General features: G+C 41.4%; 1 protein-coding gene across 9 annotated transcripts in view; it reads left to right on the forward strand.

Annotated features, from left to right (window-relative positions):
• The window catches only part of Ppp1r9a (protein phosphatase 1 regulatory subunit 9A), a 294,415-nt gene that overhangs the window by 212,953 nt on the left and 55,159 nt on the right, over positions 1-26,303 (forward strand). For all 9 annotated transcript variants that reach the window (XM_048436978.3, XM_085684002.2, XM_048436982.3 and 6 more), the window contains one exon: positions 14,580-14,735. In XM_048436978.3, the coding sequence (XP_048292935.3) occupies positions 14,580-14,735 (156 nt within the window). The remainder of the gene's footprint in view (positions 1-14,579; positions 14,736-26,303) is intronic.

The raw sequence follows: 26,303 nt of genomic DNA on the forward strand, positions 1-26,303 counted from the left end.
AAAAGAGCTGCATGGAAGCAGGAAGAGAATCAATGTCATGCAGAGCGAGACTGGAGAGCGAGCAGAGGCAGGGACGAGGCTGGAAACACAAGCATACTCTCCCTCGCTGCATGCGGACCAGGCACTTCCACCAGCTCTTCCCTCCATCTTCCCTCCGTCACATGTGAACATGACAATAACCTGAATAATGTCAAGATCTGTACTGCACGAATGCCCTTCTTCTACTTAGAAATGTGTTAATTTAGAAATAATCTTTGGTCATACAAGTGAATTTTCACAAGCAATAAAGAATGAATGACCACCAGGGCATTGTAAAGCATTATATATGTGCAGGCCTCTACATGGCAGCTGTTTGCCGCCTCCACAAGTGCTCCAGGCCTTTGAAATTGATATCGGAGCTACAACTCTGAGTTCTGGAGTCCCTAATTCAAAAGGGATTTAAATGGCTATTTTACACAGATAAGATTGACATAGAAGAGTAATACATAGATCTTAGATGTATAATTTAATATTCTTATTATGGCACCATTTGAAATCAACTTCAATGAGGAACAATTTGAGTATGTTAAAATACACTCGTTTTAAGGTATTTAAGCTAGCAGTTTGATAAGAAAGCATTATCTCCCCACCACATTGTAGGACATTGCTCTTGCCCCAAACGGTTACCTTGCAGTTACTCTCAACCAGAAGCACCATCCAGCCTTCTTGTTCATACTACAGGATAATCTGGCCGGTACTAAAATATCATTTGAATGAAATAAATCTAAAGTGCTTCTTTATATCTGGCTTCTTCCGTCCACCTCACCATCACATTTATCCTTAATGCATAGTTATTCTAATGATACCATGGTTGGTGTTAGTTGGAGTTATTGTGGACAAAATGCCATCCATACTCTAAATTAAATGGCTAATTGGAGAACTTCATCAGTCAACTGGAATGCCAGGGCTACTCTCTATAGATTGAAATAAATCCACCCTATGGAAAATTACTGATAGAGCTTATTTCTATGTAGCAAGAAAGAAAACATCTTATGTGAGAAATTATCACCAAAGCATAATGTGTGCTGAGTTTCACAAGAAGTACAAGCACATCATTTCTTTGGTATGTTCACTTCAGTCAAAGCCTAAAGGTTGTTTTTTGAGAAATAAGAATTTACAGTTTCAAAGTTTAAAATACAAGGGAAAGAAAGCACTATGACTAACCAAGGCTGCAGAGGAAGGAGAGAAAGGAGTAGGGAAAAGGGTGCGGACATATAAGGAAGTAAGGAGAAAAAATAAATGAAAGAAAGATGAGGTAAATCATTACCAAGTATAGCAAATCCCACAGACATAAGAATAATAGTCACACGGCCTTGGTGTCAGAAATGTGCTACAATCTGGAAAATGTGAGATGATGAACTAGCTAGTTACAACCTTGGTCACAAAACCTAATGATGAGAAATAAAACTTAAAATTAAATTAAAATTATGCACAATCCACTTAAGCAGAATGTCATCAAACCATATCTGACAGTGTGCATCAAAGTTTGCACATCCTGATTGGGTGTAGCCAGGAATGTGTGCAGTTTAACAGTTCAAAATCAACCTCGCTAGAATACCTGATAGTGCGCTAGAAAGCAAGAAGAGAAGAAATAAGTTGGCAAAGAAGTAAAACTGGTACCAGTCTGAGATAATGAGACTGTCTAGTTAGAAAACTTGAAAAGCGCCTATTTTAAAAATAATACGAGGTTTTAGTACATTTTCTGAATACGGGCTATTAAAATATAACGTGTATTTGAATGTCTACAAATAAGGAGAAAATTGTAAAATTTAAATATCATATTACTAGATATCAAGAAATAAAGGGTATGGAAGGTCCTCAAAGGGGCAATCAATTTTTATTGAAATATGTTAAACCAAGTGTATATAACGCAAAGAAATTTTATCTGCAGATTGAAAGACTCAGAGCTACGTTGAGCCCATTTTCTCCAAATTGGTGTGGGTTCTAGTGAAACCATAAAGCTGTTTTCAGGGGCTTTTGTAAGCAGTTGTTAAAATGCATTTGAAAGAAGAACGCAGTAAGACAGCCCTATCAATGCCTTAAAAGACTGTCATTTTTAGATTGCTGTAATTTAGACAGCTGAGTCAATGGGCAGGCCGATTAGTGAGACATCGAGATGCAGCTCTTGGCATAGATAGTCTGTAATAGCTGAGAAATGATTGGCAAAGGCGCATCAGGAAGTGAGAGAAAGAAGAGAAGCTGAACTCCCATTTCATTCCGTACATTCCATTGCAGATGGATTGGCCAATCAAATATGAGAAGTAAAACCAAAGGGACGAAGACAAGGGAGAGTGTTGATATGAAGTTCCATAAAGGAAAGAATTGAAAAAGGGGCAATATTAGAATTACAAACTTACATTTATTGAATGAACACTTTAAAGAAAATGTAATGGAAGGTCAGAAACTAAAAGAAAGTATTGAAAATAGTAATTGACTCAGTAGTAAAAGACCACCTGTGGGTCCCTGACTTGAGCAGACATGCCACAAAGGAAGCCTCGGTGGCAGATGATAACCAACACTGTTGCTGACTGCCAGGAAGTGGAAATTGAAAACCAAAGCAAATACCATCTGAGACCTGTGGAACTGAAATAAGTTGGATATTTTAAGTTCAAGGAAGATGAGAAGTAAGGGGAACTCTTGCTCTGTGCACAGAGAAAAATCTGTTGACTCAGCCATTTTGGAAAACCATTGTTTCTGTCAAACAAAATTTGTCCCAAATTTCTGTCTTTTGTTCAACATGTTAGTAAAATAAAAATGTCAAACACATAATTTATTATATTATGTCATGATTTATGTAGCACAGTCTTGTAGCAGGAAAATAGAAGACATCTGATATCTCTGTTAACATGAACATGCATAAATATACTGTGGCCTATTCATACAGTTTAGCAATATGTGAGTGTCATATCAGCAACTCACAACTAGTAGTCTGAATTGTCCTTCCTGGCATAGAAGCATGAAAAAATACAGTGTGATTCCAATTATTATAAAGATCTGACAAAATAATGATATGTTGCTTAAACAAAAATATAGTAAAAAAATAAAAGCAAACAATGACAAGAATGATAATATTCTAACAAAATTCTGCACTGGGGCTGGTGACTTATGAGGAGGCAAGGACACAAGGCTTAGACGTTCTGCTCCTCTTGAATTAAGGGTTAGCTCAGTAACTGTGGTTATGTCGCTATTCATTGTGCTTTGGATTTTATTCCACATATTGTCAACTTGGTACTTAAAGAAATCCATCATATTCAATATCTTATATTTAACAATTATGTGGATATAAAATGAATATAACATAGTTCTTAGTATTTGAGTACTTAGGAAAATAGCTTAATACTGTAACTCTTCTATTATTATTATTATTATTATTATTATTATTTGGTTTATTTTAAAGACAAGTCTCACTCTGTAGCCTAGGCTTTCTTGGAACCCAATATGTAGCTCAGGCTGGCCTTGAACTAAAATCAAAATCGCAAGTGATAGGATTATAGTTGTGAACTACTGTGTCCAGCAGTATTGGTACTTCTTGAAAGTACAAATATTCTTTTCCAGCATCAGATCCACTAATTCAAGGTGTGTGTGTGTGTGTGTGTGTGTGTGTGTATGAGGGTCTAGATCTGGGGGGGTTGTATGGGAAGCTGCTGGATGCTGTCAGATCCTGGGTTATACTTCTTAAAGTTTCCAGGAACACTGAAAAACACCGTTTCCAAAAAGCACACATATTCATGTGAGAAAGGGACTGGAATTCCCTCTAGAAGGAGAGAAGAACATGGAGGTTCTTTTGTCATTAGTATGTGTGTACGTTATATATAAAAATTGCATTGATTGCACTGGTGTGTTTATACTTTGTGCAGCTGTAGTTCTTTTTAATTGATAGACTGCTGTAGGTCTTGTGATTGTATAAATCAACTTTAATACAAACATACTTTCTGAGATTCTATTCATTGTATGTTACAGGATTATTAAAGTAATAGTAACATATACTCCTCTTGTAACCAGCTGTCCACATCTGCAGATTAAAAAATTCAAGAAAGCACCAATCTCTCAACTCTTCCCACAGTTTTACTGGCATCAGAATAAATATCTCATTGTTTCCTGGGCAAGTAAAGTGAAACTGAAGGAAAGCTGCCAGTTTGAAATTGCAGTGTGACATTTGAATTACAGAGGTCGGCTTTGGCTGTTGACTGGTTGCTGCAAGATCTTGGTGGGAAAACAAAAGATCATGGCTTGTGTGTTTGTGTCGTAGATATTTATCAGAAATGTAAAGACAAGGAGCATGCATCTGTTTGCAAGTAGGGAACACTTATTAAAAGGAATTAAGAAGATTATAGCATGGATCACATATTTTTGTATCACAAGAAGCATGCTATTTTGCTGTGGAAACTGTATATAAACATTGTACAGAATTGAGGTCATTTTCAAGGCAGCTGGTAAAGAGTTCAGCGGCCGGGGTGTAAGAGCCTTTACGGTGAGGATTTCCAGGATGGAAATGTGAGCTGCAGGTTTCTGGTCTTACTTTTCTACTTCCAGGTTGATTTTGTTGTCTGTGTTCTGTTGCAGAAGAAACTGTGACAAAGCAAGGGGTGTTCAAGAAGTGACATCCGTTTACCTGTAGACCAGAGGTGTAGGAGGTGGAGACAATTAAAATCCCTGTGAAAGGAGAAGCACTGGAACTTTCTTACCTCATCACTTGACCTTCTAGAGGCTTTCCCATTAAATTGAACAATATTGTTTCAGTCTTTTAAAAATTAACTGAATTTCTCATTTTTTTCTTTTTTTATTTTCCTTTTTCTTTCTTTTTTTTTGTTTTAAATCTAAATCAGGAAATAATTTGCTGAGCTCTCTCACATTTTAATGGCAGTTCTATGGCTGCCCTCTGTATTGTCTCTTTAATTGTTGGCCAGGACTGTGCAAGAAAGATAGCCTTACCCTCCAGAGCAAGAACCCATTCTTACTACTCTGTATAAAAGATTCTCATCAGTGTATTCAGAGCTAATCTCCTTCTATGCCTACCTGTGTAGGAGTTGTGGTGGTTGTCTTCTTGTTGCCTTTAGGAAGTAAAGACTTGAACGACGAGCATAAAATGATGGTTGCTTCAACTCTTATAGACAAACATATTGGCTTAGAGGAAGGTTCTGACCTTGAGGTAACAATATTTACAAAAACATACACCTATATGAACGGGGCGGGGGGAATTTCAATCACTGTGGCTTGACTCCTAGGGAATCTTGAGACTCCTGTCCACAGGGCAGATGATAAATCAAAGGATATGATGATGGTCAGTAAGAAAAAGTAGCATCATTGGGTTGCCCACTGCCCCTGTTTCTCCTGCAGTCTGTTAGGTCTGCCTTGCAATTTTAGATTTATCTCCAAACCAGACATCTTCGTATGGATATTAACTGCTAGGAAGGAATGTTGGGCCTGGCATGGTGGTGCACACACCTTTAACCCCAACACATGGGTGCAGAGGCAGGCAGATCTTTGTGAGTTCAAGTCCAGTCCAATCTGCAAACAAGTTCCAGGGCAGCTAAGGCTGATTCAAACCCTGTCTTGAATCTCCCCACACACAAAAAAAGGTGGGGGTCGGAATGTTAGCCCTGTCGGGGAGATTTCTCTAAGACTCCAGTGGAAACTCAGAGGTAGATCTTTGGACTCCAACTGCTAGTAGAGAAGGAAAAGCTCTCGACCTCATCACCCTTGTCAGCAACCCACTCCTCACGTCATAATGAGACTTAAAGAGCCGTTACCACAACAGTGCAGTAGCGGGTTCCCCAGTTCCTATGTGGAGTCAGCGTTAGGACTGCTGAGCCAGAGACCTAGCTGGATAGGTGATGATGCCAGCAGTTACGGACTACCTTTGAAAGTTTGTTGGGTAGTCTGTGAATCACAGTGTTAGGTCGAGTCCACACTAAGCACCAAGCATGCCTTGTGAACGACATGGACCGCTTTCTGCCTCCATAATCCTGTTAGCTCCTGAGTCGTCTGACAGTCTACATGGACCCTGGGTTTACTGGGGACTTTGGAGGAGAGGGATATTTAAATACCCTAGTTCTGTGGATGCTGGCTCAAAACTCACCCTCTCACCTGGCTCCAAGGTGATAAGAGTCACTTGAAGGAGATGCTGTTTTGAATGTTTAGGGAAAGATTATTGTTAGGTTTTATAGCCTTCAGGTGGCTGAAGAGATTCCTTCCAAAATGCTGCTACCCTTGCTTATTTGGAGGAGAATTCCTGAGGGATAACTCAGGATTCAGATGCACCCTGTGGGCAGTTATCCCCACATGGAGTTGTTTAATTAGATGGTATCACTGGTGCCTCCTTGGCCCTGGAGGGCTTTCCTGTCCGCTCTCCCAGCCTGCTGGGGTTATTGTGGACAGAAAAGGTCTGTGGCCCCTAGACTGCATGTGCTGAAGCCCCGTCTCTCGGTTTGCTGGTGCTCCCTGATCTACCTGTATTATTGACAAATAGGAATGTCAGTGCAACAGGTTTCTAAGATAATCCTGAAGGTTTGCAGATTTGTTTATTTGGGGTCAATGGGGTATGCATGGTGTCAGTACTGTAGGTTGGGATGTTCTGTGACTTGGAATCCTGTTCACAGAAGTCCGTGTTGTTAGACTTAGCAGATTCCCTTTTTTCTTCTCCTGGTCAGTGAGCAGTGCGGCCACAGTGTGTCCTTTCTCATGTGGTAATCGCCACATGTTACAAACAATAGAGAAGTGGAGAGTGTGAGAGACAGCTTCCTCACAGATCCCTTCTGCACAGGCCCTGGGAGCAAAGGCCTGGGTGGCCTCTGTTTCAGACTAGCTGCTCAGTAAAACTACAGCCTTAGAATGAACAGAAATGGCGCCTCTTCTAGGGCAGTGGCAGCCTTGCTTATGGACCTGGCTTCAAATTGCAGTTTCCTTAGTCAGAACCCCAGTGAACTAGCCTCCACTTGAGAACTCCGTTCTGCTAGCCTTTCCTGAATTTGACCTTGGGTTTGGCAAGCATCTCTTAATCCTAAACTTAATTGCAAACTTTTAAAGCCATCCCATCTTGTTTCCTTCCTGTTTAACAGGACTTACACTCTGAGGGGAGAACAGGCAGGCAGGCAACACCCCCGGTGCGGGAACTCCCCTGCTGATATGGTCCTGTTTCCTAGACATTTCGCACATCTCGTTAAGAAGGTGATGCTGTTTCTAAACACTCTGCCATGTTAGCAACCCTGCCTTCAGTCTGTTCAGGGCAATAGACAAATCTGTTCTCTAGAATCTGTCTAGCTTTTGCCCGTTGCCCCTTTCCAAAGCCACATTCCTATTACTTTCCCTGACTTGCTGGCAGCCCCCTTCTTATGTGTATCCCCTTCCTCACAATAAATATTTCTGCAATACACAATGAGCCAGTTCATCTGGATCTTTCTGAGCCCACATCTGTCCCAAGGCCATAAGTAAGGTGTCAGCCAGAGCTGTGCTCATCTAAGTGCTCAGCTGGGAAAGGGTCGCAGCTGCTGACAGGACGCAGAGGAGCCACTCCAGGCTCTTTCATGTGACTGTTGGCAGACCCCTGTTCCTGCTGGCCACTGGCCAGACATCCCGGTACCTTGTAATGTGGCCTCTTCCTGCTCTCAAGATGGATTCCTGCTTCCCACTTCTAAGAACTCGGAGAAAGCAAAAGGACAAAAGAGGCAGAAGCCACACTTCCTGTAACTAACGTAGTTACTTCCCTGTGTTTAGCTTCAGCTGAGTTGCTAGGCTCAGTCTGCACTGCAGAGGAAGGATTCCAGTAGAGCACAGGAAGCAGGGTCTCTGGGAGTCATTTTACCATGGAGACACTCTTGCAGGAAATAGTGACCTTGGTTTTGAGTATGCCTTCTATTTCTGGAAGATAAAAACTTTAAAGAAAACATAAAAATCCAATGTTAATTAATGAGCTAAGAAAATTAACAGAAAATACTTAAGAAAGGAATCCTGAATTTGAGTAGCTGGAAGAGATTTTATTTCCAGAACTTTAGTTAAAATTGCTAGAATCATAATTTGTCAACAGCAAAATGAACTGAGCTCTTGAAAGCTGGGGACTCAGGTATTAATTTTAATATTAATTTAATTTTAAATGTTTCTCTGAGGGCTTGAGCGATGGCTCATTAGCTAAGACCTCTTCCTGCTTTTGTAGAGGATCCAGGTTCAGTTCTCAGCACCCATGTGGGTGGCTCATGGCCACTTATAACTCCAAGGAGAATCTGATGCCTTTAGCCTCCAAGGGCCTCAACAGTAATGTGCTCATAACCCCAAACACACACACACACGCACACACACACACTTATTTTAAAATAATAAAAATAGACCTTTAAAATATGTTTCTATCTATGGAGACTTAAGTAGTAAGAATGGTATAAAAAGCAAGAAACATTCCCAGAACACAAGACTGTGACACCGACACCGTGAACATGTAATCACACGCGCACATCTGCATTTCCCAGTGCATGGACATCACCTACAGACTCTCTGCCTGTCTCAGCTCTCAGTGTGCCACTGTACACCAGCTTATATCTCTGACCACCAAGGAGACTATTAGCATAGGTGGTACCTTAACTTTGCTTTTCCAGAACTGTTAGCTGAAACAGATATCACTACAAAGTTAAAACAAAAAAGGGAGGAAAAAACTGATGCATTTTTAATGACCGAGTAAAAGCAAGGAGTCATGAATACACATCACAGGCCAGTATCATGTGTGTGTATTTCCCCGAGTCCTCTTAATATCCTAAGACATTGGAATCTTTAACCTATTCTCTGCAAGAGTAGACCAAGAGAGATACAAGTATCTCTTCTGGAGACCCGCTGTCTCTAGTCCCAGTGGCATGTTCTTCCTGCACGTCTCTGTGGCTGTCCTAGAGAGATGAGAGGGTGCAGGGTCCTCCTGAGAAGGGCCCACAGGCTCTAAGTGTATTCTTGGCAGTGGTATAATTTTGAATGTGTCGCTGTTGTATATTCTCACAACAGTCGCTGAAGGAAGTGCTTCCCAGCTCTGCAAATAATGTCCAGAGTCTTAAGTGGCCCAGTGTTACAAAACCAGGCCACACAGAAGTCACTGGCCCAACATGGGAAAAGAGATGCCTTTGTGGGGGATTTTTATGTTCCAAATTTGCTTTTGCTAAAATCCTAGTGGATGGAGAATTGTGAGCATCAGTGTCTCATCTGAAGTCTTCCTCTGCAGAGAAAATTCTCTCCTATTTCCCTCAGCAGTGAGTCTGAGAGTATCTACATCTATCTGTCTGTTTGTCTGTCTGTGTGTGTGTGTGTATATATATATATATATATATATATATATATATATATATATATATATATATATATATATCTGAATTCAAATCCAGCAAAAAATTCCCACAGACTGAATAATTTGGGCTATTTTTATGAATAGCAGTGTTTAGTGTCCCAGAATTTACCAGAGTAAACATTGCTACAGCAAAAATTACTGCAAATGGTTGACCCTAACAAGAAAAATCCCCAGTAGGGCCATTAAGACCTCAGCTGCAGCTGTGCTTAACTGTATTTCATACTGGAAAACTGAGATTAACAGGAAAATCAGGCTCTGCCATGGTGTGCAGATGTGACCACAACTGTCTTAATTTATTCAGCAAACATTTGTTCAGGGCCTACTAGATGCCAAATAGTCACTGGCCACTGGGATTAGAGGGATAAATGGTACCTGGCACAGTTGAGGAAGTTCCAGTTGATGGGAAAAGGCAGATGTGACTGAGAGTGTTCTGAAAGATGAAGCTGTGCACTGGGACATAGGGACGAGGAGGGAGTCTTACTGTCCACAGCTACAGGATACTCTGGTGTGAGTGCATATGTGTCTTTCACCATGCTGACAGGTGGGAGGGTGTAATGAGACTTGCTGAGACACAGGACTTTTGAGTTTGATAGTAAGGGGTTCATACTGCAGCATGAGGAAGGAACCGGCTTAGGAAAGGAACGGTTTCTGTCAGAATACTGGCAAAAGATGCATGTGGAGACCTAAGAATTCATACTTACAAGACAAATGCTTAGTGCCAGATAGAGGCTTGGTGAGACTTCATGCAGAGTGTCACCACTGCAGCCTTGTCCCCGACAACAGCAGTGACAGCGGCCAGCTATTTTCATCATCATGTGCCATACCTTTCTGTAAAACGCTTTTTCAGGCACCGCGTAATTTAACAGTGACGCCCTTGTCCTGGCAAGGAACTGTTTTGTTTTTTGTTTGCTTTGTTTGCTTTTCACTTGACACATGAAACAATCAAAATTTTGGTCTAGAAGTTCACTTGCAAAATCTCAAAAGCAGCATTTGAACCCATATCTAAGTGACCACACAACTATGATCCTTTTATCGACCCTGGTTCACCAACTTGCTAGATGGGGTAGTTTATGTTCCTTCAGTAAGATACAGGCTGATGCCTGCATCCTTGTGTGTGCTCCAGGCTCACATTTGTCTGAATGCTTTTCCTCCTACCAACCAGAAGCTATGTTACCAAGAGGTACACCCTGACAGGGTGTTGCTTATTATCACTGTCATTTAATAAAATGTTTATGTCCCAAAGCATTCATGTCTTGAGAAAGTGGGAGAAGCAGTGATGGAAGAGTGTTGGGGAAGATTGAGACTAGAGGCCATAAACTTAGGTGTGAGAAGAGCAACAAAAGGTAGAGAAATCTGGAACCTTTCTTCACCTGCAGAAGTCATTTTCATTCTTTCTAATGTTTAGTGATTATATATTCTTACTGTGTTCTTTAAAAAAGAAAGCATGAAGCAACAGTCAGCAGGTTCCTGAGCCCAGGAGATTTGTCTCTGTGCTGGACATGCCTAAGACTTCAGAGAAAATAAATGTGTTGGATTTTCAGTGATCCCCCCAGCCATTGCTGCTCCTGCTCCCTGTCCTTCCAAAGGGACCTCCTCTTTTTTTTCTTTTAAGCTTGTTCAGGATGAGCATACTACAAGGAAGAACAAAGACCAGACCTCTGGATCCCAGCAGGCACATGTACACGACTTCAAAATGAATTGAATGATAATAATCAGAACTGTGAATGGTAGATCTCAACACGGCAGGCTCATACAGAAAAACTTTACATTTGAGGAAATGTTAAGGGAGTATATTCTTGATATTTTCTCCCTTGCCAAGTTTTTGTTTCTGTAGATTGGTAATGGCAGCACATAAAAGGAAGAGTGCAGATTTCAAGGATCTGTTAGATAATAGTTTCAACTAAACTAATGACCCTTGGGTGAAATCTCTGAGTCTCTTTATCCAAATTTAGATGGCATATTCAGACCCATGTCATCTAGCTGTTGAGTGCATATTGCTGGGCAAACATGAAGTTTCTAAAGTAGGATTTTTTACTTCCTAACCTTTTCATGGGACCATGAAAAAGAAAAAGATATTATGAACAAGGTAAACAGAACATAGAAAAGGATGCTCACCCTTTGACAGTTGTTACTGAGAACTGCCCTTGCCACATCTAAAATAGATTACACAGTGAGATGAAGAATGCCAAGAATCCAGTTGTTTTAAAGAGTTTAAATTTGGTCAGTAGGCAGGAAGCTGGCTACCAGGGAGATAGGTGGTGGCAGGAAGCTTTGGTGGAGCTTTTTTGGGTGAGGAGAGTTGGCATTGTAAGACATTGTTCGTCTTTCTCTGCAAACAGCGGGTTTGGCCTCGCCTCGAGGTTTACAGCATTTTGCTAATCTTTTGTTCCATAGCATTTTTTTTTTGGCAGGGTAACCATAAAAATCATTAAGATTTTCAATAAAGATAAAGGAGTCAGGAGAGTGTATTATTCTTTGTCTGCTAAACATAGTTTTCTCAGTCCAGATGTTTGGTATCTGTAGCACTCAGAGCTCCCGGCGGTAGGAGCTGCACATGGTTGGTGAGAGAGAATTCCACAGTTTTACAAGACCCACACTCTCAGGGCAATAAAGGGAACTCAGGGCACGGAAAGACATCCTTTGACTTCTGGACGTGTGTAAGCCTGATGGGAAAGAGAGCCCTGGTGACTGGAACGGTGGACAGAGTTACAGTTCCAGGAGAGCTGGCAGGGATTGGATTTATGGAAGAAAGGAACCTGGGGAAATCAAAAATAAAAGAAACTAGAATTCTGGAGCTGGAGAGATGGCTCAGTGCTTAAGAGCTCTGACAGCTCCTCCAGAGAACCTGGGTTTAATTCCCAGCACCCACATGGCAGCTCACAGCTGTCTGTGACTCCACTTACAGCAGACCTGAAACCCATGCACATAAGAATAAATTTTTTAAAAAGCGTACAAAATAAGCATCTAGAAATCTTAACAACATATATTTGCAGAGATAATTATGATAAGGGGTATCATAGACAAGGCCAGAACTTTTCTCAGAAATAAGAATTGCTTACACTTTCGATTCTGATGAAGAGTGTCTTAAGCTACCTAAAACCAACAAGCTACAGCATTGTGTTCCATTGGGTAGTGTCAACGATACTTGGAATAGTACTTAAAGTTGACCCAAGAATATCTTGTGCCATTGTAACATGACTGTAATACTGTAATCTACAAGGTTCATGCTCAAAATACATGAAATTGAATTAAATAGAAAAGAATTTTAAAAGAAAATGCATAATAGTTTAAGCTTATGATTTTGCATTGGTCATTTATATAGTTTTCCTCATGTGGCCTGGGCGGTGGGCACAGGTTAGACCTGACTTTGGAGACTAGTGCCTAAAGAATCCTAGATGTGTAGTCACTAAACTTCTATCATGTTCAAAAGAAATGAGTCACTCATACTAACCTTTTTTCCTTCCAGTTAAGATGTCTTTAATTTACTTGAATGAGAAAGGAAGGCGGGGGGGGGGGGGGGAAGGACCCAACTTTCTTGTGGCTGGTTTTAAAACTGCTGTTTTACATGAAAATTTTTAACCTTATTTCTTTAGACCAATGCCATGAGGTTGTGGTCTCTGTGTTAATAGACCACATGTGAGGAAGAAGCGTCCAGCAGGTACTGAGGCAGTTTGTCGCCGTCAGTGACTCATACGTGTCTTAGTAGAGATTGTCCACTTCTCGGATCCATGGCTAAAGAAATGCTGAGGCACTAGGAAAGAAATCAGAACACAGCTATGATGTTTAGAGAGAAAGAAATTTGTACTGTTGACAAAGTGCAAATATTTTGTTTGGAAAAGAGAAGTCTGAAGGCAATTGAATGCTGGCCTTCCAGACTAGGAAGGAGCACTTGGAGGCGAATGACCAGATTTCCTTCCTTGCCAAGCACAGGTAAAAACCCATCTCCCACAGTGGCAGGGCAAGCACAGCATACAGGAAGAGCAATGCACAGAGCTGAGGCTGCTTAATCAAAGGAATCCATCACCCCGTTGTGTATGAAGGCTTGCTTGAAGGCAATGAGAATTCATATCTGCACTTTCTGTGTTGAGAAAGCTACTTCCTGAAGGAGCAGGGATGAATTAAATGAACTTGGTCTTTTTAACCCATGGAGTCTGTGATTTATCCTTAAATTACATAAGGTAAAGATGTCAGGCAATTATTTTGAATTATAGCCTCATACCCTGGTGCTGCCAAGTGGAGTTACTTTCCAATAATGTTGAGGAAGTCAGTGACAGAGACATACATTTATTTCATAGGCCATGAACTCAGATACCTACAGGGTTCTCCTGGCCTTCGAGAGGAGCAAGCTAAGAGCAGCACACTAGTTAGTAAAGTTGTGAGCTAGGGTGTGAATGCCCCATGTAAGCTGGCACCACAGCAGACATGGTCTTAGAGTGTCAACAGACCTTTGGCTCTCCAAGAAAAAGCTAGAAATCTAAAAACTTAGGTGATTGACTAAGACGTGACAAGATGGTTTCATTGGAGTACTCTGCAGGTATAATGTGGCCGTTGTATAGTTTGAAGCCCTGGATTTGTCCTTCACCAGTTCATGCCTCTGTCATTAACAAACAGAGCACAAGTGATCGGACTCTAGAGTGACGGAAGTTTATTTGCTAAGGTCGCCAGCTCTGTAAATCTTTGACCTCTGATCCCTTCCTCCTTGCTCCTGGTAGCAGATGAGTTAGGAAATAGGAATTTAAAGGCATTACTTGTTTCCGAGGCTATTGAGATGGCTCAGAGGTAAAGGCACCACCTGATGGCCTGAGTTCAATCCCTGGAACCCCCATAATGGAAGAAGAGAATGTTCTCCCATAGAGCGTTCTCAGAGCTCTGCATATGTGCTATAGCATGGTGCCCTCATATGTATACACGCACATAAATAAATATAACAAAGGAATTATTTCCTTAGCAACGTGATTTTATTTAGTAAAACTGTCAAGTACTTGGAGTGAGAAGCAGCTCTCACTACTGATGCTGTTCACTGTTCAACGCACATGTCTCTGCAGCAATTTGGATCTCTGCACTAACATTTGTGTATAACATTGGGTGCATGAGGCATGCTTGATTTCAACATTAACACTCTTACTACCATTTGGTGACATGCTTTTCTCTTACAAAAATAATTGTTTTAATAACAACTCCATGTAGGATAAGGAGAGCTGTTTTTCTGAAATCCTCTGCCTTTCAGACTGGAGAATATGCCACTGATGAAGAAGAGGGTGAGGTCGGGCCCACTCTTCCTGGCGGTGACATGGCCATTGAAGTCTTTGAGCTCCCTGAGAATGAGGACATGTTTTCCCCATCAGACCTGGACACAAACAAGCTCAGTCACAAGTTCAAAGAGGTGAGCTCTGACTGGCGCAATGTTTGCTTGTGCCTGCCCCTTTCATTGTTAAATGTGTTTTTATTTGTGGAATGAACCAAGAATCATCTGTTTCCTGACTAAAGTTTGTCAAGAACATTATCTGAGTCTTAAATATGAGTGTACAATTTTAGCAGATTGCATTCTGCTATCACCAATTTTAATGTTTGTCACTTGTCACAGTATTAGTTTGTAACTTTGGGCATCATTTCGGGACACATCCAAGTTACAATGTATTTTTTACTTTTACACACGCTTTGGCGCGTGGCCATAATCTCTTTCTTCTAGTGCAGTTATTTCTCTAGAAAGCTGTTTTTCTTTGTTTTCCTGAAGTAGTCAGTTTCTAATAAGAATAGCGTGCCCAAAGGGTTCTATTGAAGAGTTCAGTGAGCAGACTGTGAACAGTTAATATAACCACCAAGGAATGGTGGCAGCAGGAAGCCATCACCTCCTCTACCCTAAAGAAGCCATTCGATACCCACAGCTTTGCAAGATGCAACCCTGCTGAAAATTGCATCTAGGTTAAGGGTGATGGATTACCTATCCCTCCCACTGTCTTCCTCCTGCTGAATCTTCAGCCATGCCCAAGCAAGGGAATCTGCTAGGCTAGTCTTGGGACTGAAGTGCTTAGTCTTCTGTCCGAGAAAGGCTCGGATTGACCCTTAGTGCGCCTATAGAGAACCAAATAGATTTTTTTCCCCCAAGTCTAGTGTTAAGGGATTCTCTTAATTACTTTAAGTAAAAATATCCATTTTGTTGCTTTGGCAAAGCCACAAGCTGTTACTACCTTATCCAGTCTTTAGGCCAGTTCTTGCCAGTTAGTTAGCAATTAAATACTCACTACTTGGCATCAGGCATGTACTGAGAATTCATTGTATAGTGCGCCTGACTTGATTTCCTCACATAATTGACACCATGGTCAACACATTTATTAAGTGTTGTTTCCTCTGCTCAGAAGGCTTTGTCATTTTCTTGAGACGTTAGCACCAGTGACTAGTAAAGAAGATCCATCTTAACTTTCCTTCTATTTATTTTTTCTAATAATTTCATGCATGTACACTATGTACCTTGATCCTGGCCACCCAGTTCACCCCTCCCGTTACCCTCAGATCCCACCCAGGACTATCACCCCTTCCATGTTTTGTTTTGTTTTTTTTTTGGCGGAGGGGGGAGGGGGCTGAGGAAACACAGGTTCCAATTAGTGCTGCCTCCTGGAGTGTTGACCAATCTGGTCTTAAGATCTTAACCATAACTGCAGTAGGCTCAGGAGTGTGATGACCGTGTCATCTCCAGGTAACAGCAGTTTACAGCTTTCCTCTGGCTCTTATGTTCTTTTACCCCTTATTCCTCGGTGTTCCCTGGGTCTTGTGTGTGAGGGGGATGGAGATGCCTCATTTGGGGCTGAGCATTCGCTTGTACTGGGAAGTCACACCTAGGGCCACTGATAACCTGTACATACATCTCTAGGCCAGCTTTTCTCTTTTGAAAAGTTACTTTAGTCTCATCCTATTCAAGGAAATGAGTCACTTTCCCTCTTATTTTTATTGTAGTCAAATTAGTAAGTTGATTTGTGGGCAAATGACATTTTTCTCATGGATAATCTTTTAATTCAAGTTTATGACAATATGTGCTTAGAATGTTTTCTCCAAACCCTCAGAATGGTGCGCACCTTTCCTGCTGCCAGAATCCCCCGCTGTAGGCAATGGGAGAAATGGCTGACATGACTAAAATCTGTTACAGAGAGCGTGCTAGCCTAGCGTGCGGGAGAGACTCTTCCTCTGTGTCACACATGACATACCTGAAGTGGCTGAATCATTTCTGAAGACAGGAAGTTCTGAGCCTGAAATTCTGCCATATTGAGTTTTGTGTATTTTTTGGAAAAAGTTTTTCATTCATTTGAAATTTCTTATGAATTTTGTTCTGTGATAATTTCACGTGTGTATGTAACGCATTCTGTCACTTCCTCCACCCCCACTCCTGATTTTCCAGACTCTTCCAGTCTCCCTTATTCCTTACAGTCATCTTTCCTATACTCTCTAATTTTGTTTAGCTCTGTGCCCCGTGGGATTTAACTAGGGCCCTGTGACTCTGGTTTAGAGCTAGCTAGCAGAGCCTGGTGTGCTCACCAGCATGTACACAGCTCGACGCTCTGGCTCCCTGGCTCCCAGCATCTGGTGGTTGCCAAGAAATGAGCATTAGCAGTAGGGTTGGTCCGCCTTCTCCTTCTGTAGCTGACTTTGTGGTATGTTTTACTCTTTTGGCTTTTTGGGGGGCCGCCACCTAGCTCTCAAGTAAATGACACATGGAGGCTTATTCTTAGTTCTGAATATCTGGGCTTAGCTTGGCTTGTTTCTTGCCAGCTTTTCTTAAATTATCCTGACTACCTTTTGCCTCTGGGCTTTTATCCTTCTCTACATCTGTATACCTTTCCTTCCTTCTTACTCTGTAACTGGCTGGGTGGCTGACCCCACGTCCTCCTCTCCTTATCTTGCTCTTCATTCTCTCTCCTCCCAGAGTCCCCCTGCTATTTATCCTCTCTGCCTACTAGCCCCGCCTACCCTTACTCCTGCCTTGCTATTGGCCTTTTCTCTCTTTATTAGACCAATCAGGTGTTCTAGACAGATACAGTAACACAGCTTCACAGAGTTAAATAAATGCAGCATAAACAAAAGTCACACACCTTAAAATCTTATTCCCCCACAGTTGAGTCTGCTGATCTGCCAGTTTCTGAAAGGTCTCCATGTTAAAGTCAGCAACTGCCTCTTTATGCATCCTTATAATCCTGTCACCTCTAGTTTTATGTATCTTAAGTTTCTTACTAGTTGCACTTATAGTCAGGATTGTTATAGCATCTTAATTTATTTTCTTTGCCCCAGTTCTATTTTGGTTAATAGTAAAACTCATCACCAGGTTTCTTTTGCCTGACATTTTCTTCATAGCATCTGAGTTTCTGTTTATTTTTATCCATTTTGTATACTTTTATTTAAATGTGTTTCCTTTCAGTCGCCTTTTTCCAAATCTCACTCTTAAATACATTATTATGGGAGTCTTTATGTGACTTCATTAGTGAATATAGTCTATTTATATTTTCTTTAATCACCTGTTAGACATTTTGCCCTCTTGGCTTAATAATTGTATTTTCCTTTTTCTTTTTTCCTACCTGTCATCATAAATATCAAATTTTTATCTGTTACCTGAATGTTATTTTCTTATTTTATTTTCTCGTAGTTTGAGTCAATTCTAAGTATAATATAGAAAGTAGATCGGTATCATTAATCATTAGTAAAATGATAACTATAGCATATTGCCTGTGAACTCTTCTGTTGCCACTGTCTTTGTGATTCAGGAGTCTTAGCTAAGTCTGCTGACAGGTCTGCCTGTTGCAGCGGGATTGTCTCCAGCTCCCTCAGCCGTACTATGCTGAGAACCTTTTGCAGGGTTCATTTACTCCTCTTTCTGTGGCTCCCTTCCTACCGTCAGCACAAGAGGTTCCTGTCACATGGCCCAGAAGTTAAATTAGCAGTCAGGAGGTCACAGCTTCAGGGTGTGGAGGCTGCTAGCCTGATGTCCCACAGGTGTGCGCTTAGCAGGGCTATGTGGGAAAGGTGAGGACCAATTACAGTCTGGCTCCTTCCTGGTTGCTGGCATTCCTCGGCTTCAGGTCTTGACCTTTGCAACATCAGAACCCCCATGTGTTCTTTTTTTAAGAATTCATTCACGACCATCTTTTCTTTCTTCCTCCCTCCCTCCCTCCTTTCCTCCCTCCCTTCCTCCCTCCCTTCTTTCCTTTCTTATTTTTAGAGTAGCGAATAATAGCCTGAAGCACATAGATCCAAATTGCTTTCTGGAGAGGAAGGGCATAGCTTTGTTAGTTTGCTGTGCGAACCCAACTGAAAGTTTCCCCTACCTAATTCAGCCATGCCTGCCTTAATGTATTTATTTTATTAATACTATCATCTACTTTCCTGGGGCGTGTTTCTTTGTTCATGTACCAGCGTCCAACCACTTGTACTTTATTGTTGTGATGGGCGGGCAGTTAGAACCGACTCTCAGTACTGCCCCTTTTGCGTCTCCCACTTGGTTAGCATTCTCGCTGGCTTCACTTTGGAAATAGTCTGTAATTTCCACTCTCTCTAATTTATTTTCATTTTGACTTGCATAACTGAAACAATGGCTTTGAATCTGTAACTTTATTAATCATTTTATTGAATTGTGATCAGATACTGTTTTTTCAACCAATTTTTTGAAAAATGATGCTTTTATTGTAGATTATATGGGTGTTTGTGACTAAATTGGTGTTTTAAGTGTTCTTAATCCTTATTCATTTTTCTCAAACCTTGTAATTTATATGATTTATAGTTAATTATACCTCCATATTATTTTTGTCTATTTTGATGTTATATTAGAAGCATATGAAATTTAGCAATAATTTCCTTTTTCTTTTAGGTTATACTTTGATGTTAATATTTGACAACTTTTGTTGTAATACCAAGTGTATACCTACATCTAACAAAGCCAGTTGCAATATTTTCTTTTATTGGAATTTAAAAAATATACAATGTTAGACTCTGTATCTAAGATTATTACTAAGATAATTTTTTTCAGTTTGAACTTACTATAATAATTACTCAAGGTGTTTATTACTATGCTTAAATAATTTTATGCTTTGTTTCTTTTATATTTGTTGGCTGTTAATATAGGTTATCTTCAAGACTTTAAAGTATATTCTCTTCATCATTTTAAAAATTAAGAACCAAAATGCCATTTGCATTCTCTGTATGAAGGTGTTTGATAAAATCTTGAATTTTAAGAAAATTAAATATTGAAATTTGTTACACTTTTAAAAGATTTAAAGTAGCTTTATAATATAATTGCAAATAATTATGCTCTTATTTTTTTCCTTTAAAAGTATTATTTCCTAATTCTTTGGTTTTTTTAATTTTTAAGAGTGTCTCTGAGTAATTTATTAGGTGTTTGTATGTGTGAGCTTTTCATACCAAGAATTATGTCCTAATTATTGTAACACCATGATAATTGGCTAGGCTTGACATTTTCTTCATCAGTTTTTTTAAATGAAAATGTTGTATGGTCAGCTTCCTTGCTTTAAACACATTTTGAACAAAAGGTCTAATATGAGCCCAGATTTGGGAGTTTCTCTTCTCTTCAGCCTGAGTTTAGTTTTTGCCACAATTTCTTAGAAGTAGGCATCGTAGCACTATTTTTTTTCTAATATCCCTTACCTGAGTACTGGGTGGAGGGCAGCCCGCACTCTGCTGCTAGCCTCCAGCCAGACTCCCTCCTTCTAATGCAATAGCTTTGATTTGGATTTACACTGTTCTGTTCATGTTTAAGTCCACTATAAGTCTCTGTTTTGGTGGGTTACGTTTTGTTTGATTTTCTGAACATAGTCATCAGACTGTCTTAGTTTTGCGGGGGTTTCATTTACCTCCTTCCACACGTCTGAGCCCAGAGTCCTGTCATCTACTTGATGTCATTAGATTTGGCTTTAACTGCAATTCCCTTGCGGCTGCACCCCTGCCTGTGTGCTCTGCTTTCTTATAAAGCAGTCCACTTCTTCCATGTTTTTCTTTTACTTGTTACTCTTTACTCTCTCTTCTCCTGGTGTCTCCAGGAATAATTTTAAGATAACTTTACCCATGGACACATAGATGTTAATTGTGTTTGCAGTTGGTTGTCCTTTCCCTCACTTTGAAGTCTCAAAGTGAGATCCATAATTTCATTAGGTGAATAGTTGATAACTGCAAACACAAAGCTCGCTATTTCATTCCAAGGCGAGTGAAGAAATCCAGACCATATTGGGTGTTCTCAAAGGTGTGGCTCTCTCGTGTCTCCTGGTGTGCAGCAGATCAGTGCCTCCTGCCTTCTCTCTCTGCTTGGTGAGACGGCTGCCCTGAGGCTGCATTCTCCAGCAGGAGCCAGGGCCAGTGGTGGAGTGTCCTGACATCAGATGAAGCTCCCTGCTCATTTTCTGGTACTTTATTTTCAGTATTAGTTTAAGTTGAGATAAGATTTTTCTTTCCTGTTTTATTTGGGTTTTGTTTGTTTTGATTTATTTTGCTCGTGTGTGAGTGTATATGTGGTATGTACACACATGTATGCACAGATGCACATGTTCACAAGGAAGCCAGAGGACGTCCAGTGTCCTGCTATATCACTCTCCCTGCTGTTCCCTTGAGACAGGGTCTCTCACTAAATCTGGAGGTAGGCTAGCAAGCGAAACACTTCCATGGAGCTCTCCAGCCACTAAGCAGATTTAATTCCTGTTCCTCGTGCTTTATAATCAGGGAGCAGCTGTTTGGTTTTGTTTTTTTGTTTCTGTCATTTGGGCTGAGAGTTTTTTTCAGACTGACTTCCCAGGTGGGAGGCAGAGAGGCTGCTTCAGAGTGGGTCCTTTCTCAATGGGACCGAGGCTCGCCTACGGCACTGCTCGAGAGCCAAGATTGCCAGCACCAGTGAGAACAAGTCTGCCTTCCTCTTTAGGGAAAGCCACTGAAGGTTGGAGTGTTTGATTTTAAATCTGTGAAAAAATAAACTAGAAAGTCATAAATACCCTGGAGAATAAATAAAGCCATCTTTATGGAAGTTTCATTAGCAAGTGGGGAGCTGTGAATTGTTACCTCCTCAGTAGTAAACAGATGTTTGTTTTTAAAGGAGCTGTAATAACTGGCTGTCAGATGTAACCAACACGTTCCTCATTAGTACCCACATTCTGAGATCCAACCCGGAGTGGCTGTGTTGGAGAGCCGCCCTGCACTTTGTCCCCCGCTCTTGCAGAGGACCTTCCCATCGGGTCCAGTTATGACTCAGCTAGCTAATTCCAGCTTGTTTTGCATATGTAGTTCCCTGAAAAGAAAATCCATTTTTGTTGATATAGAGACACCATGAAGCCTTGAGCAAAAATGGCAAAGATTTGCCACCACTTCATTTTAATAGCATCATATATCGGGAGAAATGCCCCAGCTCTTCCTATGGAGCCCACCTCACTGTGACCAGTACTGACCTCAGTCCAGTGCACAAAGGAGAGCTAAGAATCTGTGCAGCGCTGAAGCCATCTCCCAGAGCTCGGCGCACATACCAGGCATTGCCACCCCTGTGCAGTGAGAGCAGAGATTATCTGATTAGAAAAAGTTCTAGAACACTCTTAAACACTTTGCAGGAGACTGCAAAGATAGTGTTCTTCACTTCAAAAAGTGTTGTTCATGCCTGCATCGGCTAAGTAGAGTGCAGCAGTTGAAGCTGATTTGCTTTCTGCCTTCAGCTGTCCATCTCTGGTGCTCATTTGTGGACATTTTGATTTGATTACAGATGTACACACTCCACTTTCATCTTATCAAAAGCAATAAACAGCCCCCACAGCAATACAGCTATGGAATGTGATGGGGGGCTTCCTGCCCCGTGTAGAATTGTACATTTATGTCAGCTGAGATGCCAGGGTAGACGCTGGCCGTGGCCATGCTACAGCTGACAAGAAGATGGCAGAACTTGGTCTCACAAGTTGACATGAGCCTGCAATCTTCTGCAGAAGCATGGAGAGGAAGAAAACTCAACCTTCTACTAGTCACACTGCGTTTGCCTAGTTCCCTCATCCCTTGGCACAGCACATTGGTCTTTCCTGTGAAACAGGTGTCTCCAGCCAGTTTTGGCTATTTTGGATACAAAAGATAAAGACCAAGACCCCCTGGCCTTGTTATAGGAGAAAAATGCTAATGGATCCAACCAGGAGCATCACCTGCAGAAAGTGGGCTCTGGAAGTCACACATAGATACCTCACAGGGAGACTGCCGTGTTCTTGTGGCCTCCATGACTATGTACCCGGCATATAGCTTCACTAACTTAGTATTAGTTTAATAATGAAAATATTTTAAGTTTCTTTCCTTTTTTATGTTTATTCTCTGTACATATTGGGGTACTCACTCATACACCATATGGAGGCCAGATTCTCTGTATGTACTGGGATGTGCACTCATGAATGATGCAGTCAGGTCAACAATGGATGCCTTTCTCTGTGACTGTCCCCCTCATTGTTTGGATCTGGGCTAAGCAGGCTGCCCAGAAAGCTCCAGATCCTCTTATTTCCCCAGCCAGAGTCATTAACTCCTGGTCTTCTGCACAGCTGCTGTGGGCCCTCCCTCAGGTCCTCCTCCTTGCATAGCACCTTGGCCACTGAGCCACTGCTCAGCTCCCCAGATGCTGGTAGCATTGTCAGTGTACATTCCGTGTCAGGATCCGCAGAGACTGCCCAGTCAGAACCATGATTCCCATCTAGGGCAGCGACAATCACATGCACCTTGAGATTTTTATAAGGTGCTGGGCAGAAGTAGAGAAGCCAGGCTTGGGGTTGTTGTCTTGCACCTTGTACTCCTGGGGAAGCACAGTGACGTCGCTGAGCATCTTTCTCATCTGATTTGAACAGAACCTGACCACCTACTCCCAGAGCCATTTGCAGTATACAGGACGCTGAAGAAAAGCAAGCAGGTTCCTACCAATGTTATATATATATATATATATATATATATATATATATATATATATATATATATATGCCCATATTAGCACAACTGTGACTTTGGCAGCTATTAGCTATCCTATTTAAAGTCTTTTGTACAGTGTTTTACTGTGTAAACTGAAAAGGTTCAATTTTTATATTTTTATGCCTTTCCTACTAATAGTGATGGATATATAAAAATTCCTTGAAGGGTGCATTGCTCCCAGGATTAAAATAACTGCATATCTGTAATTTCAGGCCTGTATCAACTAGGAAAGCTTACAGTAGAGTTATTGTTTATCTTTTGAATAATGTCCAGATCTTCACTTTCATTCTGTATCTGAAGAATTTACTAATTTTCCTAACACCAAGCTCTCACTGGTGGCTGCAACCTCATTGCTAGTCGGCTCAGCCCTCTTCTCCTATCCGTTGGTGAGAAGAACATCAAGCTAACTAGAACCCTGTAAACACAAACTGTACTTTCGTTTCCCAACTGTACCCGAATAAAAACTCAGACACTTTATTAATTACAACACTGTTTGACCAATGACCCAGGCGTATTTCTAGCTAGCTGTTACGTCTTAAATTAACACATTTCTATTAGTCTATGTATTGCCACATGGCCGTGGCAGTACATTTTCTACATGTCTTGTTTCCTCGGCAGCTGGCTGGCATCTGATTTATTTACTCCGCCTTCTTTTTCTCTGTTTCTCTGCTTGGATTTTCCACCTGGCTTTACTCTGCTAAGCCATTGGCTGAAACAACTTTATTCATTATCCAATAAATGCAACATATATACAGAAGGGCATCCCACATCAGAAACCAGTGTGGGCTACTTCATATTTCTCCTTAGGTTCATCCACAGTTTGAGGTACTGACCTAGTATGTACCCCCATAAGGAGAAGGTGCTTGTGATATGAATTTCTGAACTTTGATCAGTGCTAATATAGCTGCCCAGTGTGGAAGTCTGTGGGTGCTGGTGGGGCTCTCCCCCATCTGGTCCTCTCGGTTTTCATTTGGAAAACTGAGGTGCAGATGATAGTGAGCAAAGAAGTCTAAAGTCCCATGACGAGTGAAGCCATAACCTTCACTCCATTGAGGCCATCCTCAAGAAAATGGTGTCTGGGACTGACCCATAATACAGTGTCCACTGCAGAGCTGACTTTTGGTTAGTGCCAGAGATTCTTTCAGGAGTGACTTTGTATATGCCTGTTAATGCCTTTTGTCCTTGTTCTGATGTCATTGTGGTGTTTTTGTTGGCCTTGAACTGGCTATGTAGACCAGACTGGCCTTGAACTTGCAACAATTCTGCTTCCTGCCTCTGCTGTCTGAGTATTGGACTCAGACAGCAGGGGTCATTTGACGCGGTTAAGTGGGAAGTGATTTAGATGATTCTCCCTGATCCTGGCTGGCTGTATTGATAACTCTTACTCAGCCATTGTGCTTTGAATGCCTTCATGGATTATCTCCTTTAGTGTCCCGTTAAGAATGGTCAATCACTTATGAGGAAGTGTTTCCCATGGGAGAAGTGCAGGTGAGAGGTTACACAGCATTCCTGCTGCACATCACATGCACATGACAAACAAGATGAATTTCAGCAGCCTAACTTTTCATATTAATATGTTTTAAACAGCAAAGAGTAGCTACTCGTGTCAATAGGGGATGGAAAAAAGTCATCCAAGCATGTAAATTTGATTTACTGTCGAACAGTATAATATCTCTCAATATAATTCCTTGTAGTTCTATATCTGTCTCCATGCTGTATATAAAGAATATCTTCAATGTGTGAACACTTCTGCCCTTCTGTGACGTTAGTTCTTATTGGCAGGAGAGGCTAGCATGACTTCACTGGGGAGTTCACTTCACTGCTCCCTTCGCAGCAGCTTACATAGAGCCCCTCCTGCATAGATCATTATAAAGTTCATCTTTAGTTTTTAAGAGAAATGGCACAAGATCAAAACCCAGACTAATTTAGCTTTGATTTCTTTTTCAACTAGACAGATTAATTATTTTCTCTGAGCCTCAGTTTCCCCAAATTGTGAGCATGAAGACTCTAGGTCACTGTGCTCACCGTGGGCTCATAGTTAGAAGGCGGACCCTCTGGTATTGAGCCTGGGTGTCCCAGCATTGTCAGCATCTGGAAGACCTATCTAGACCAGGAATTTTGGGGAGAAGAAATGGCCTCCACCAGCGTTTTCAGTGAGAACATTAGGTTGGTGTAGTTTCCTTCCCGGGCACACTCACACCCTGGCATCTGCTAAGGGCAGCTAAGTGAGTCAGACCACTAGGACAATGGTATGAAATCAAGAAACACGGACCTATGTTCATCTCAGTTCAGAAAGTCCATTTTAAAAGTCTCGGGGTCACCCTCCACAGCTGGGCTGCGGGCATTGTCCTTAGCAGGGCTGACAAAGCTCTGAGGAGAACCTTGGGGCATCGTGCCTGACAATTTCTGGCCCTAACTGTTGTCAGTTGGACGCTCGCTGTTTCGTCCATCCTCTTTCGGTCCTTCCTTCTTTCCCTTACATCCCTTCCCATGTGTCCCCAGCAGGTCAGTAGATCCAAGGACGTACATGTTACAGACCCAGAGAGAGTCATTTAGGAGGTGCTGTTGGCGGCAAAGGTTACTTCCCATTGTAATTCAAGGCCTTTCCTTCAGCTATTCCTTGGCTGACTGGTAAAATGCATTAAATTTACTTGGTTGTAGTAATAGCATAAGATTACAATCGTTCCTGTAGAATTACAGTTCTAATTCCAAAGTACTCTGGACCAAAAAAAAAAAAAAAAAAAAAAAAAAAAAAAAAAGAAGAAGAAGAAGAAGCCGGGTGCCACATAGGGTGTTCAGGTAAAATGTTCCGAGTTTAGTTGCAGAGTGGCCCCTCCCAGTCTCTCTAGCTGGCAAAATGCGACTGATGAAGGTGCCTGTTTTACCCTCTAAAATGGGGAGAACTGGGAATTTCAAAAACATCCTTTCCCAGGGACTTCAGAGAACAAATCGTGAGCCAAAAACTGTTTTCCTTAAGTTCAGGGAGGACATTTAGTCC

This window comes from Myodes glareolus, chromosome 25 (assembly GCF_982192425.1).
Source record: "Myodes glareolus chromosome 25, mMyoGla1.1, whole genome shotgun sequence".
Taxonomy (NCBI): domain Eukaryota; kingdom Metazoa; phylum Chordata; class Mammalia; order Rodentia; family Cricetidae; genus Myodes; species Myodes glareolus.